A 12,158-nucleotide genomic window follows, 5' to 3' on the forward strand; every position below is an offset into this window, starting at 1 on the left:
ATTCAAATGTTGTAGTTATTACAATACATTTTTCATTGCCACTAAACAGCATGTATACCTCAGTGCAAATACACAAAACAAGATCCCATAAGGCATCTCTTGTATCCTGCATAGGAGAACAATCTGTGGAACAGTGATTTGTCAGCCATGTGGAGAGGCGGTCAACAGCCACATCTGCTCAAAGTGTTCCTTGTCTCCAGCCTTTGTAGGAAAGCACTGTGCTCCAGGTCGGATCCTACTCAAATACACCCTTCTGCTTCCGCTATTGCATGCGGTGTCACTGGCGGGACAGATTGCGGCTCTGTGAGTGTAAAATATTTACCTGTAGAGTTTTAAATACACCTTTTTAACAACAATGAAAGTCAAAGCATTTGGCGTATTCACTGTTGCCTTGTCAAATGGGTGTAAGTCGCTGTTACAAATTTAGGGTAAGTGAAGCCTTTTGGCCTCATACAACCAAAAGATGTGACACCTGGTGTTTTTGATTGGCAACTATGTAGTTGAAGAATGGAGAAAAAGACATGTGTTCTGCAAGAGCAGAAGTACCACCCAGGCTGCCCGAAGCGCAGGATGCCATCTATGGAAGCAGAGAGAACTGCTGCTTCCTGCGAGTCACTGCAGCAGTGGTTTGGGTCAGTGCTGAAATGCCCGAGTGAAGTTTCCTTCACGGGTTTTAAATATCAAACCTCATCTTAGAGAGAAAACGAGCGGAGAGATTCTCTGCATCTTACAGAGCAGAAGCAAAATGCTGTGCGTGTAAGAAAGCTGTTGAAAAAACAGTGCTTGAAATACTCTACCTGGCAGGTATTTGCAGTCACTGCCGTTTTCTGTAAGGAGGAGTGAAGCGAGGCAGGGCATTAGCAGGACTTGGGTTCCTTTGCGCTCCGTGTTGGCTCCGTGGCACTCACTGGTAGCGTAGGTTAGGGCAGCGCGGCTTGCGACACGACAGGGTCCCCGCCAGGGCACCTCGACGGCCGGGTGGCCGCTAACAGTAGCGGGCTCGTGGTCTTTGGGGGGCCGTTGTTGACTTCTAGCAGAAAGATATGAAAACTGCGTTTAGAAGTTGAATTGCGGGGAGCTGAGAACCCGATGGCCGAGGCGCAGAGCGGGGTGGCCGCCGCTGCCGGCGCGGTGCAGCCGAGCGGGGGCGCCCTCGGCCCGCGCACCCCGCGTCGCCGGCCCGGGCAGGACCGTGGCTCGGGCGGAGGGAGGGGAGAAGCGGAGCAGGCACCTCCGTTTCGTACTCAGCTCACGGTTCAAGGTCAGGGCTGTGTAAACTGCCGCACAAAGGCTCCTTTCAGCAACGGGCACGCCGGCTTCGCGGCCGCCCGCACAATCCTCCATTCAGGCGGTGACCCCCCAAGGGGCCAGGCGTGCGCGACCCTCGCCCCTGGCGGCCGCCGCGCCGCCAGGCCCGATCGTGCGCCGTTACCGAGAGCTGGGCAGGGTGGGCAGCCGCCCTGGGCAAACGGGGCCGGTGGCAGCGAAGCGCCAGTTAGCGCTCGGTCCCGCACCTCCAGTGCTCCCCGGCTGTCCTCGCCTCCCCTCGCCGCTTCTGCCCCAACCCCTGGGTGCTATTTGCATATTCCCCGCCCAGCTCAGATTTCACTGGTGGAGATGGTCTCGGTCGGCGTCGCTGATTGGTGCTTCTCCCGCAGGTCATTTGCATGCGGCGGTGCGGGCCGCCCGGCAGACCTGCGGCGGAGAAGTTGAGTCGGAGCCGCGGCCAAGTGTCCCGCCGAGCGGCTCGCGCGGAGCCCGCCCCGCCCCGCGCCCTCCGCGGGCCCCGCGAGCCGCCCGGGCAGCAGGCGGAGCGCAGCGCAGCAGGCGGAGCGCAGCGTCGCGGCTCTCGACCGGCGGCTGCCGCCAGCCGTCCCTCCCCAGGCGGAAGATGGTTAAGAGCAGCCTGCCTGCGGGATGGAGGTAGCTGGCCCTCGGCGGAACCGGCGTGCGGGGAGGGCTTCTACACGCTGTGCTGCGAATCCTCCCGCGCCGCTGGGGGGGCGGGCGGCTCTGGCTCGGTAGGCGCAAGAGGACTCTTGCCGCAGCCTCACCTTTCGTGCTCCTTGCGGTTGACTCAACCTGTCTTTCCTATGGCTGGGATATACAGCTCTACTCTGAAGACCCTGGAGGATTTAACTTTGGACTCTGGTTATGGGGCAGGGGATTCCTGCAAGTCCCTTAGTCTCTCTTCTTCCAAGTCCAATTCCCAAGCCTTCACCTCTTCTCAGCACAGAGGCAACTGGTGGTACTACTCGGGCTCCATGAACAGTAGGAATAATAGCTGGGATACCGTGAACACTGTTCTGCCGGAAGACCCTGAGGTTGCAGATATCTTTTCCAAGTGTCCTAAGCTGCCGGATCTAGAGGAATACCCGTGGACTGATGAAGACATTGGAAAAATACTCCGAAAAGGGAAGGGGGATGGCAATGCCAGAAGCTTTTCTCAGGAAGCTGTCAGGCGGCTCTCGCAGTTACTGAGGCGCGCCTTGATCAGGGTCTCCAGGGAGGCTCAGCGGCTCAGCGTCATGCACTCCAAGTGCACCAGGTTTGAGGTGCAGAGCGCGATCAAGCTCATCCAGAGCTGGTCCTTGTCAGAAAGCTGCGTGTTGGCAACTGTCAAGGCGCTCTCTCTGTACAGTATGAGTGCTGGAGATGGACTGAGGAAGGGTAAATCGTCTAGATGTGGCCTCACCTTCTCAGTGGGGAGGTTTTTCAGGTGGATGGTGGACACCAGGATCTCGGTTAGGATCCATGAATATGCAGCCATCTCCCTAACCGCCTGCATGGAAAACCTTGTAGAAGAGATTAAGACTAGGGTTTTGGCAAGTCAGAGCCCGGATGGTGGAGGAGGGGAGATCTCAGCTGAAATCCTGGAGATGGTTATCAACAATGATGCTGAACTTTGGGGAGTGTTGCAACCTTACGAGCACCTCATTTGTGGGAAAAATGCTAATGGTAAGGCCCAGCTTTTATGATTTCTAATTTTCACGCCAGCAAGCTTTACAGTAAGATCATTGATTTCTATGGATTTAGGGGTTTTTTTTTGAGTTTTTCTTTCTTTTCATCTGGATTGCATTTTGGCTGTGGTTTCTGTGTGCATAAAGCAGGACGATTTTACCCTGCAAGAGTGATCCTGCTTTATTCTTAAGGTGTACCAGTTTATAAAAGGTGCAGAGGCTGTGGGAAACCAAACCCCGTTGTCCTAACAAGCTTCTGTTGTCAGAGTTTTGACTGTAACTGGCATGTAAGCGTGCTCCTCCCTAATCATCAGATGAAATGTGTGTCCACAAAAAAATACTATTGTTTTGAAACGAAATTTACATTGTAGTGAGTATCTTGTAATTTCACCTTAAAGATGCTGTTACCACATCCAGCCTGGAGAGGGAAAACAATGTTATGTATTTATTTTTTCTTTGCAGTAGTAAAATTCAGTTTCTGAGCACAAGCCACCTAACTGCGTGTTACTGAGACTTCCTTCTAGTTTAGCAGAAACCTGTGTTGTAATTACACTTGTGCAACAAACAAGAGCTTGTGTTTAACTTGCCAAAGTGAGTATGTAGGATGGTGCCTCAGTAATGAGAGTAACGTAGCATGAAGATATTACCTCCGTAATTTGTTTAAAACCCAGACTTTTTGAACTGTTAAGCAAATAGGCAGATAGAGGAACTCTGGTGTCTTCCTGTGGGACTGAGGAGCAGTTTGAAAGGCTTAAGTCATGACAGTTCTGTTAAGAAGTTGTGCTGTTTATATTGCATTGTCACACTGAAGAGTACCATATTTTTTTCCATGGAAAATTTAGAGAAACATTCAATTTAGAAAACGATTCTGTGTACCACACACACAGTTTCATGACTTCTGCTGGCCTCATTGTTATGGTCAGATATTCCATGCATAATACCTTTCTGATTTAACTCTGTAAAACCAAATGGCTGAGCGCTCCTCAGAAGATAATCTTGTGACTGGAGGCAAGTAAAGGAGTGAGTTTTCTTTGTGGAAGAAGTATACCATAGGTGAATGTTAGTAATGAAGAGCTTTAGCAGAGAAGGGCTGACTCAGCATCTTCTCCTTAGCTGCATTGATTTCCTGCAGTTCTCCTGTAACAAAGCAATAATGTCGTGACCCAGATCACCAGTAGATAGGTGCAGTGACTATCCCACTGGGTCAGCCTGGCTCAAATTCCAGCAGAAGAGGATGGCTGCTATTACGGTGCTCACAAACCCTCTCTTGTGCACTCCTGTCTGCCCTCTGTCCACTGGCAGCGTTACTGAATGTATGCGAAATAAATGTGAGGAGCCCTTTGGGATGTGCTCTTGGCACTGGTACAAGACACAACTGTAACTGAAAGTCAAACACAGACATCTGCTTCTTTAACTGCAAGCTCTTAGATAGAAGACTGTAAAGGTATAGGGATATCTTCCCCTTTGTCAGAACACTTGTCGTAATTCTCTGCGTACCAAGGGGCTTTTTTGTCACCAGGCCCAAAAAGAGGACTCTGTTCCCTCTCTTGTTCCTTACAGAGGGAAGCTGGAGTAAAAGACCCTGTAAAGTAAAATCTGTGCTTCAGCTGTTCTCGGCTCAGTGCTTCTGCCACACAGGTTCTGTGTGTAAAATGGAGAGGAAGAATCAGTCCCCCATGGAGCTCTTTTTTCATTAAGAGAAACCTTCTTGGAAAAATTGCAGTGAATGAATGGAAGCTGGTGTTCGGTGGAAACATGAGTGACTGTGTGGGGAAATGCTTATAAATATTCAAACCACCAAATGGTCAGTTATGATAACGTTTGTGTAGTGCAATACCAAGCTGTCACTGGCCACAGAAGGATTGGCTTCTGTTCCCTCTTTTGTTGTTCTTGTCTTTCAGATCAATTCTGTCAATAATTTAATGCATTTTTAAAGTCTGAAAATTGAATAAAACTACACATGAAGGTATCCTGTGATTTCCTGTGACAGTCTGTCACTGGTATTTTACTGGATGCAAGTCAGTGAATCTTCTAAATGGCTTTTCTTGCAGTTTTAAGACCCCCAAAAGGTTTTATATGGATGCAAAAAGCTTGAAATATCTTCTTTATTCTTTATCCCTGTAGGAATTGTAAATTAGTAGTATTCATATCATTCTCCATAGTGCTTTCAAATGATGTTGTGTTTTGCATTAATTTAAATCTGAGGTAGATCTGGTAGTAAAATAGCAGGATTTATATTTATGCCAGTATAAGGAACAGGAAAACTTGCTTTATGGTCACTTTTGTTTCTTTTATAGTAAGAACATTTTAATGGCATACTTGTAAATTGTAAATTTGGTGTATGTTTGTTGGGTTTTGGTTTATGGCACTTAGTTTGATGCTAGAGATAAAAAGCACTTAGAGGTTAAGTTCTAACTCCAGTCAAGCATTGCAGTCTCTGGATGAAAGAGTGGCAGTGTACTATGCAGAAGACTGCACTGGATTATCATAATGGACCTTTCTGGCATTATGATCTATTGAATATGATTTTCATTATTAGATCAGCATAGAATGCTTCTTTTGGAGTCTAAGAAACAGTAAGTAAATACATAAATCTTCATAAATTCTCAAGAGACTGATATTTAGACCCATATTTCTTTAGTGGCTGATCTCCCATCAAAGGCAGGAGTCCAGTCAATGTTCTTAAAGGCTTTGGAGGCTGAAAGCTTAATATTCTGTATTGTAACAAATGTGTCTTAATCAACACCTGGTGTGTGGAGGGTAAAGTTTAGAACTTTGTGAAATGCTTAAGGGGAACTTAAATAATACTGAATAATAATCTGTGGCTTCTGTATTTGCCCTGTCTGTGAAGCTGTTCTTTAATCATATGTTCACTGCTTCTACAAGACGCTTTCTGCTGTTAGTGTGAGTTCTGACTGCATGCTTGGGGCTTAGTCTTTCTGCCTTGGAAGGAGGATGTTAGGTAAGCTTGTGGCCATCAGGCTAAGTGTAAAGCTCTCTGGGTATGTTAATGCCTCCAAGAGTGAGGTCTTACGAGTCAGAGTCTAGGTGGGATGTTGTAAAAATAATTCAATGCAAGCTGGAGAGAAAGCGAAACAAAAGTTGCAAAAATGATAAGCAGCTACTGAACAACATTGCCATTGCAAGCTTAAAAAAAAAAAAAAAAAGCAGGAGGAGATGTATATGTTGGAATGAATGTTTTATTTTCTGTTCTTACTTAGATTGAGATTGAAGTAGAGGATGCATCCGGTAGATTCACAGGGATTTTGGGACATGCCGATTCGGAATATTAGTCTATTCATTTAATACAATTGTTGGGAGATGAAGAGAAATCTGAACTTTTCTTGGTACTGTGACTCTTTACTTGATGCTTCCGTGTTTGACAGGTGCATGGTTCATTAGAATCTGAACTGTCAGCACTGCAAATACTTTTTGATATTATTGCCCTATTAACTACAGTGCTTATGTTGTACTTAACTATCTGGTTACTGCAGAACACTCCTGCGACAGCAAATACACCTGCTGTGCTGTTTAATGCATCAGCACATCCTGGTGTTCTGTAGATATAAGTGTTGACAGATGTTTTTACAAAGAAAAAAAAAAAAATTCTTCACATACCTCTTACCCCAAACACTTGAAGTTCTCTGTGGGTGACCTAACCCACAAATCAGCCAGTTGATTTGCTTGCTTGATGAGGAGCAGAAGCAGTATCTGAAGTTGTGTTCTGTCTTGAGACAGTTTTCTCAGAAAGGGTTTGAGGGGAAAAATGTGTAACTTTTCCTCACTGTGGGAGGGAATGATTTGGACTCAGTAAAATTAGACCAGGGATTAATTTCCTTATCTCTGATACTAAACTCTGTGGCACACCCTACCAAGTGTCAAGCATGGACTTTAGATTTGGTATCACTAAACCCATTTTCTTTTATATTTCTTACTGCACCAATATAGGTTAAGAATTACAGCTGACTAATATTAAAGGTTTTTTTAGAGCTATGCCATTGTAATAATTCGTTGTTATAGTTATCAAAATGGCCTGAAATAACTTGTGTATTATTTCAATGTACTCACAGTACTGTACTGACATCCAGCATGAAAATAAAAAGTATGACATTGTAGTAAAAATGCCCTTTCATCTGAACAGAACGAACTGGTGTGCTCATAAAGAGCCTGATCAACTTTAATAAGCTTCCAGCTTCGCAACTATTCAGGGAAAAAACCCTTGCCTGTTGGAAGGGATGCACTTTGGGGAAGAGAGCTGCAAATCAATAAGCTAAGCTGAGTGCAAGTATGATGCTAGCACAACAGGGTTGTTTCAAATAATTTACAAATAGAGATTAAATGCCTCTGTCTTCTGGGTCATCATATCTGAAGCAGTAGTTTGGAGTAATGTTGGGATTCTTGGCCAGGAGTATGATAGACTTACACCCGCACTTCCATGTTAAATGAGCTGGTTGTAGCTAGGATCTTATTTGAACTATAGCCTCGTTCACCTCTGTACAAATGTACCCCCAGAATACCTTGTATCCTTCTACTCCTACACATTCAACAACTTGGATATATTTACACAAACCCACGGGGACAAATTCTTTAAATCTGAATATTAGTGCTTGTATATACATGCTCACCTCTCCTACAAACTCAAACCATTAAGATGCGCAAGTAAAAATACATCTGCAGATACTCATCTTGCTATGTTGAAGGGCAATTCAAGTGAAACTAAAATGCCTGGGTTTTTTTCCCTTACAGTGGATTTTTTGTGTGTGTATATATATTTCATTTAGTGATAGCAAAGGAAAATGTTAATGAAGGAATCTTGCTGAATTAATCCTTCAGGTTGCTGATATTACACCATGGCAATAAAATTTGTGTCCTTTCAGTTCAGTTGCTTAAAGGGCAAGGGCTGGAACTCCCTCAGCATATAACTCCCAGCAGTAAATGCTGATATTTGTGTTTCAGGTGGGATCCGTGTTGGTGATGGCTTATCCCTGTGAAACTGAGGAGCTAGGCCTACAGAGAGGGAACCTCTTGGAGAGAAAAGTCTGTGATATGTTGTGTTAGGACTGAGGTCTGTTGTTACTGTGAAAGCCAGGAGTTTGAATTGAGCAAATACTGTTCAGGCCAGAACAGAATTTTATCCTCAGTATGTAAACCCCTGAGTTATAACAGGGTTTTTTTGGTGTGTTTTAATTTTTCAGGTGAAAGCTACTTTAGCTCAAAGTTTAGCAGCAAACATCTGTGCAGTATTTGGATATTCGGAGTACTCCTGCATGTGTTTTTAGTGTGCTTGTAGAAAATGAGGAATGAGCTTTGAGTGTTCATGTTCTTTATAATATGATATGGTTGATGTACATCTTTTCTGATATTTGAGTAATTGAAATTAAATTGTCTCATTTCCAGTTTCAAGATCTTGTAGCGGTCAGTCAGCTGATCTTTCTGAACTGAGCCATCAGAGTGTTGTTTTTTCCTGTACCCCATCTAATTTCTCATGTGATTTGAAACCTAAACTCATCTGATCTGGGGAGTGTTGATGGTGGCTTAGTGAATCTCCCTAACTGGTTTCTAGCATTATAAATTGCCTTTCTTGACATCAGTGCTCCCCCAGTGTAAGGATGTTGTATATATTCTAGCTGTTTTGAAATCTTAATCCTACTTAATTTGTTGCTATTCCAAACCTAATTACGATTAGGACCACAGTATGACAGTGAATTTTCAATACATTTTGTTTTGATGACGGGGTTGAGATGAAAGATCTTACACCAAAAAATCCTGTTTGGGTATTAATGTTGTTGTAACATTTTCATGTTGTAATCATTTCCGCTTGTGTACCTGGTATGATTCAATTAGCCTAGTTAATGGTCCATTTAGAGCTTCCTTCCTTATCTCTTTCATTTTCCTGTCCCTTTCTGTAGCTTGGTGTTGTAATGCATGGTTATGCAACACTGCAAGGGAGACAGTTAAGCTTATAAAGCCCTCTACAGTATGAAATATAAATAGTAAACTACTAAATATACTTATTAATAACAGGCTGTGTAGAATTCACGGATGACACAATTACCAGTTTGCAGAGGGCCCATGCGCTTAGGACTCAAGCACTTCAGTACCTTCAGAAAGAACTGAAGTTCAGAAGTGCCGATTGTACTTGGAAGCTTAAGCCCAATATCTTAATGTTGCACTAGAAGTTAGCTCATTTTTAAAAAGAACTCATCTTACAGCAATGTATGAAAATGCAAAAATGAGGGCAAAGGTAATATTAATCCTGTGATCTTCACTAAAATGCTGGGTTGTCCTTTTCTTAAAAGTGAAAGAAGAAGGTGTTTATCTTGAGGGATTTGTCCATTGTGCCAGAAGAGTTCAAAAGGAGAGAAATGGAGGCTTTTAAACACAACAAAACCACTAGATACTCAGAAGCACCCAGCAATCCTTCAGCAGTCTTTATTCATCTCAGTGTTTGGAAACAAGATCAAAATTATACTTTGTTTACAATTTAGCTCTCATTTTGCATTTAGTCAATGCTAAGCTTTTCAAATCAATATGTGTGGTCCTTATTTATAAACTTTTCCACATCATTACAGGCTCAGATCTGCTTTTGCAGTCTTACACTCTGGGCATTAGAAAATCTCTCTTACTGACCAAGTTCTACTCTACCAGTACTCAAAGTGAGCAAATGGATCTTTTCTCACACTGAACTATGAGAATTCAGGCTGTTGGACAAAAGAATAATCATCACTTTTGGTGCTGTTGTTTTAATGGGATTAATTTCCATGTTAATTTAAACAGAAGTGCCTAACATGACATTTGGTTAAATCTAAGCACGCTTGAGGCAATGGCAAAACCAGTACAATGGTGGCTTCATGCTTTCTTAATTTGCAAGTTGGGACAAAAATATTTCAACTGATTCCTTCCCTTACAGAACAAGAGCTACTCTGGGAAAAAACCCAAACAAACTGCTGGATCTTACTGAGAACATCTAAGTCAATTTAAGGTTTCCAAGTTGTGCGTTTCTGAGTGGAGTTGTCTTGTTGGCAGTGCAGGTCTTATCACAAAAAAGCACCAGTAGGAAGGGGAAAAGATGCACAAATGCTGAAAGGTCTGTTCCTTTCAGGCAAACACATCCTGACTTAAGTCACAAACGAAGGTGGAGCGGTGAGCTCACTCTGGTCTTTTGGGATGTTTGGCAGTGGGAGTGAGGAGACACCAGGGCAGGGACAGGCCAGCCATGGGCAGGGCATGGCTGAGGGTTGTTTGTCAACCGGTAATTCAGGTGTCTGCCTGCAGCCTGCTGGGTGGTGGTTGTAGCTTTTATGAGTGTGGAATATGTGGGATAGAATTAGTAGTGTGAAAGTGATTTCTGGTGGAAGGGTAGGCTGGAACTGCTGCTGTCTCTAGGAGAGGAAACTAAAGATCACTCCTTTTAAGTTCAAGTTAATAGGAGTTCTGAGCTACAAAATTCTTGTCTGTTAAACCATACTTGCTTGTGTGCTACTTGCAATTGAAAGTCTCTTAGAATTACAAACTTCCTCTTCATCTGCTCAAAACCTGGTACTTAATGATGTGATTTCATAAACTATAGTAGATCTAGCTTACTTTTTTTTTTTGTGGTGGTCCTTTAGGAGCTGGTTGTTCAGGTTGGTCTTTACTATGATCTGAACATGAAACGTTCCTATAAAACAGACATTCAACAAGGCCAATATTGTAGACTAACCTGTGGGAATTGTTGAATCGGGTCACAGGAATTGCTGTGAGTTGTACTTACCTTCTTCCTGTTGACCAAGCAACAACTGTCTGATGTTCTTCCTATGGGTTTTAACTGGACAATTACTAAATTAGTTGTAAGCCTGAACACTTGTCTGTCTTGTTCTGGTTGTTTAATTGTTACAGTCGGACCATTTCTTTCTTAAGACGTGTTTGATCTTCACCAGGCTACTTAACCTGCTTCATGGCTGATGTGAGAAAACTACCTACCAGCTTCTGGAGATGCTACAGGGTTTCATTCAGTCATTGGTGTGAAGTGCTTTGAGGCTGGGGAGTGACAGGGACAGTAGAAGTCAAACTGTCTTAATCATTTGGGTCCGTCTACATTGTTCAAGTATTTCCTGTGAAGTGTTCTGTCTACACTAACGGTGCTGGTTATGCATCTCTGGCTGCTTATTTTGTGCACAAGTAGCAAGTCAGCTATTTGCTAGGCTGTTGAGTTGGTAAAAGTGAAATTCAAATCTGATACTCTAAACCGGTTATTTTTAATTATTTTTCTTTTTAAAAGAAAAAAATCAGAGGAAAGCTAGAGATGTTTCCAAGTGACCCAAGTGATGCTTTTTTGTAGAGTTTCGGTACCGCAGCAGTGCATCCAGAGACTGCATCGGGCTCTCCCTGTCCCAAACCGGAAAAAGCAAAACAAAAATAAGCAAAAAACCAAAACAAAATCCAAAACCCCCCAAAAAACAAAACTCTGGAAAATGTGCTTAAGGAATTGCTGTAGTTCTTGTGTAATGACACCAAAATGCTTGAGATGATTAAGGGTATTTGTGGTATAATCATGGGCTGGAGACTAAGAACTGAAGCCAAATAAACATTTCAGACCAGTTTTTCAGTTCATGCATGTAGATTTATAAGAACTGATTAATTTGCTGTGGGGCTATGCAAGATCAAAGTAAATGTTGTTTATGATATTTTGGGGATGAGAGGAGAGGAACACAACAGAAGACAGAATCTGCCTGTCCCATTCTTTAGTGTTTATAATGTTACGGTCCATGCTGGATGCTTCTGTTGCTTTCATTTCGAGCCCAATCTGCAGTCTGTTGCCTCGGTCCTGAAGAATAAAAAAGAAAACATGACTGTGTTTATGCTGGGACTTTTATATTAGAAAGATAAACATGCAGAGGCATAATTATGTATTATTTTCTTGATCCTATATAGCTCTGTTTTTTTATGGTTTTTTTTTTCCTGATTAAATCCAAGATGACAGTGAATAGAGTTTCTTCTAATATTTACATTTTCTTGCTTGTGAATAAAGCAGGCTACTATTTCAGCTGAAGGGCAAGAGCTGAATATTGGCAAATAGCTAAAGTAGGGAATTCGGCCAGTTCTGCCTTGTTCTTTCTTCAAACTGTTTTGGATTTTTGATGTTTAAATAGCATTTAACAGAAATAACTTTCTTGTTGCTTGTGTTATTTAAATAACTCCATGCAGCAAAGTCACATG

General features: G+C 43.1%; 1 protein-coding gene across 1 annotated transcript in view; it reads left to right on the top strand.

Annotated features, from left to right (window-relative positions):
* Nucleotides 1–2,093: 2,093 nt before the first annotated feature.
* The window catches only part of ABTB2 (ankyrin repeat and BTB domain containing 2), a gene marked incomplete at both ends in the record, with an annotated part of 126,210 nt that continues 116,145 nt past the window's right edge, over nucleotides 2,094–12,158 (top strand). The window contains one exon of the mRNA XM_084263789.1: nucleotides 2,094–2,958. Within this exon, the coding sequence (XP_084119915.1) occupies nucleotides 2,094–2,958 (865 nt within the window). The remainder of the gene's footprint in view (nucleotides 2,959–12,158) is intronic.

The sequence above is a fragment of the Gallinula chloropus genome (genome assembly GCF_964237585.1).
Source record: "Gallinula chloropus genome assembly, chromosome: 4".
NCBI lineage: Eukaryota > Metazoa > Chordata > Aves > Gruiformes > Rallidae > Gallinula > Gallinula chloropus.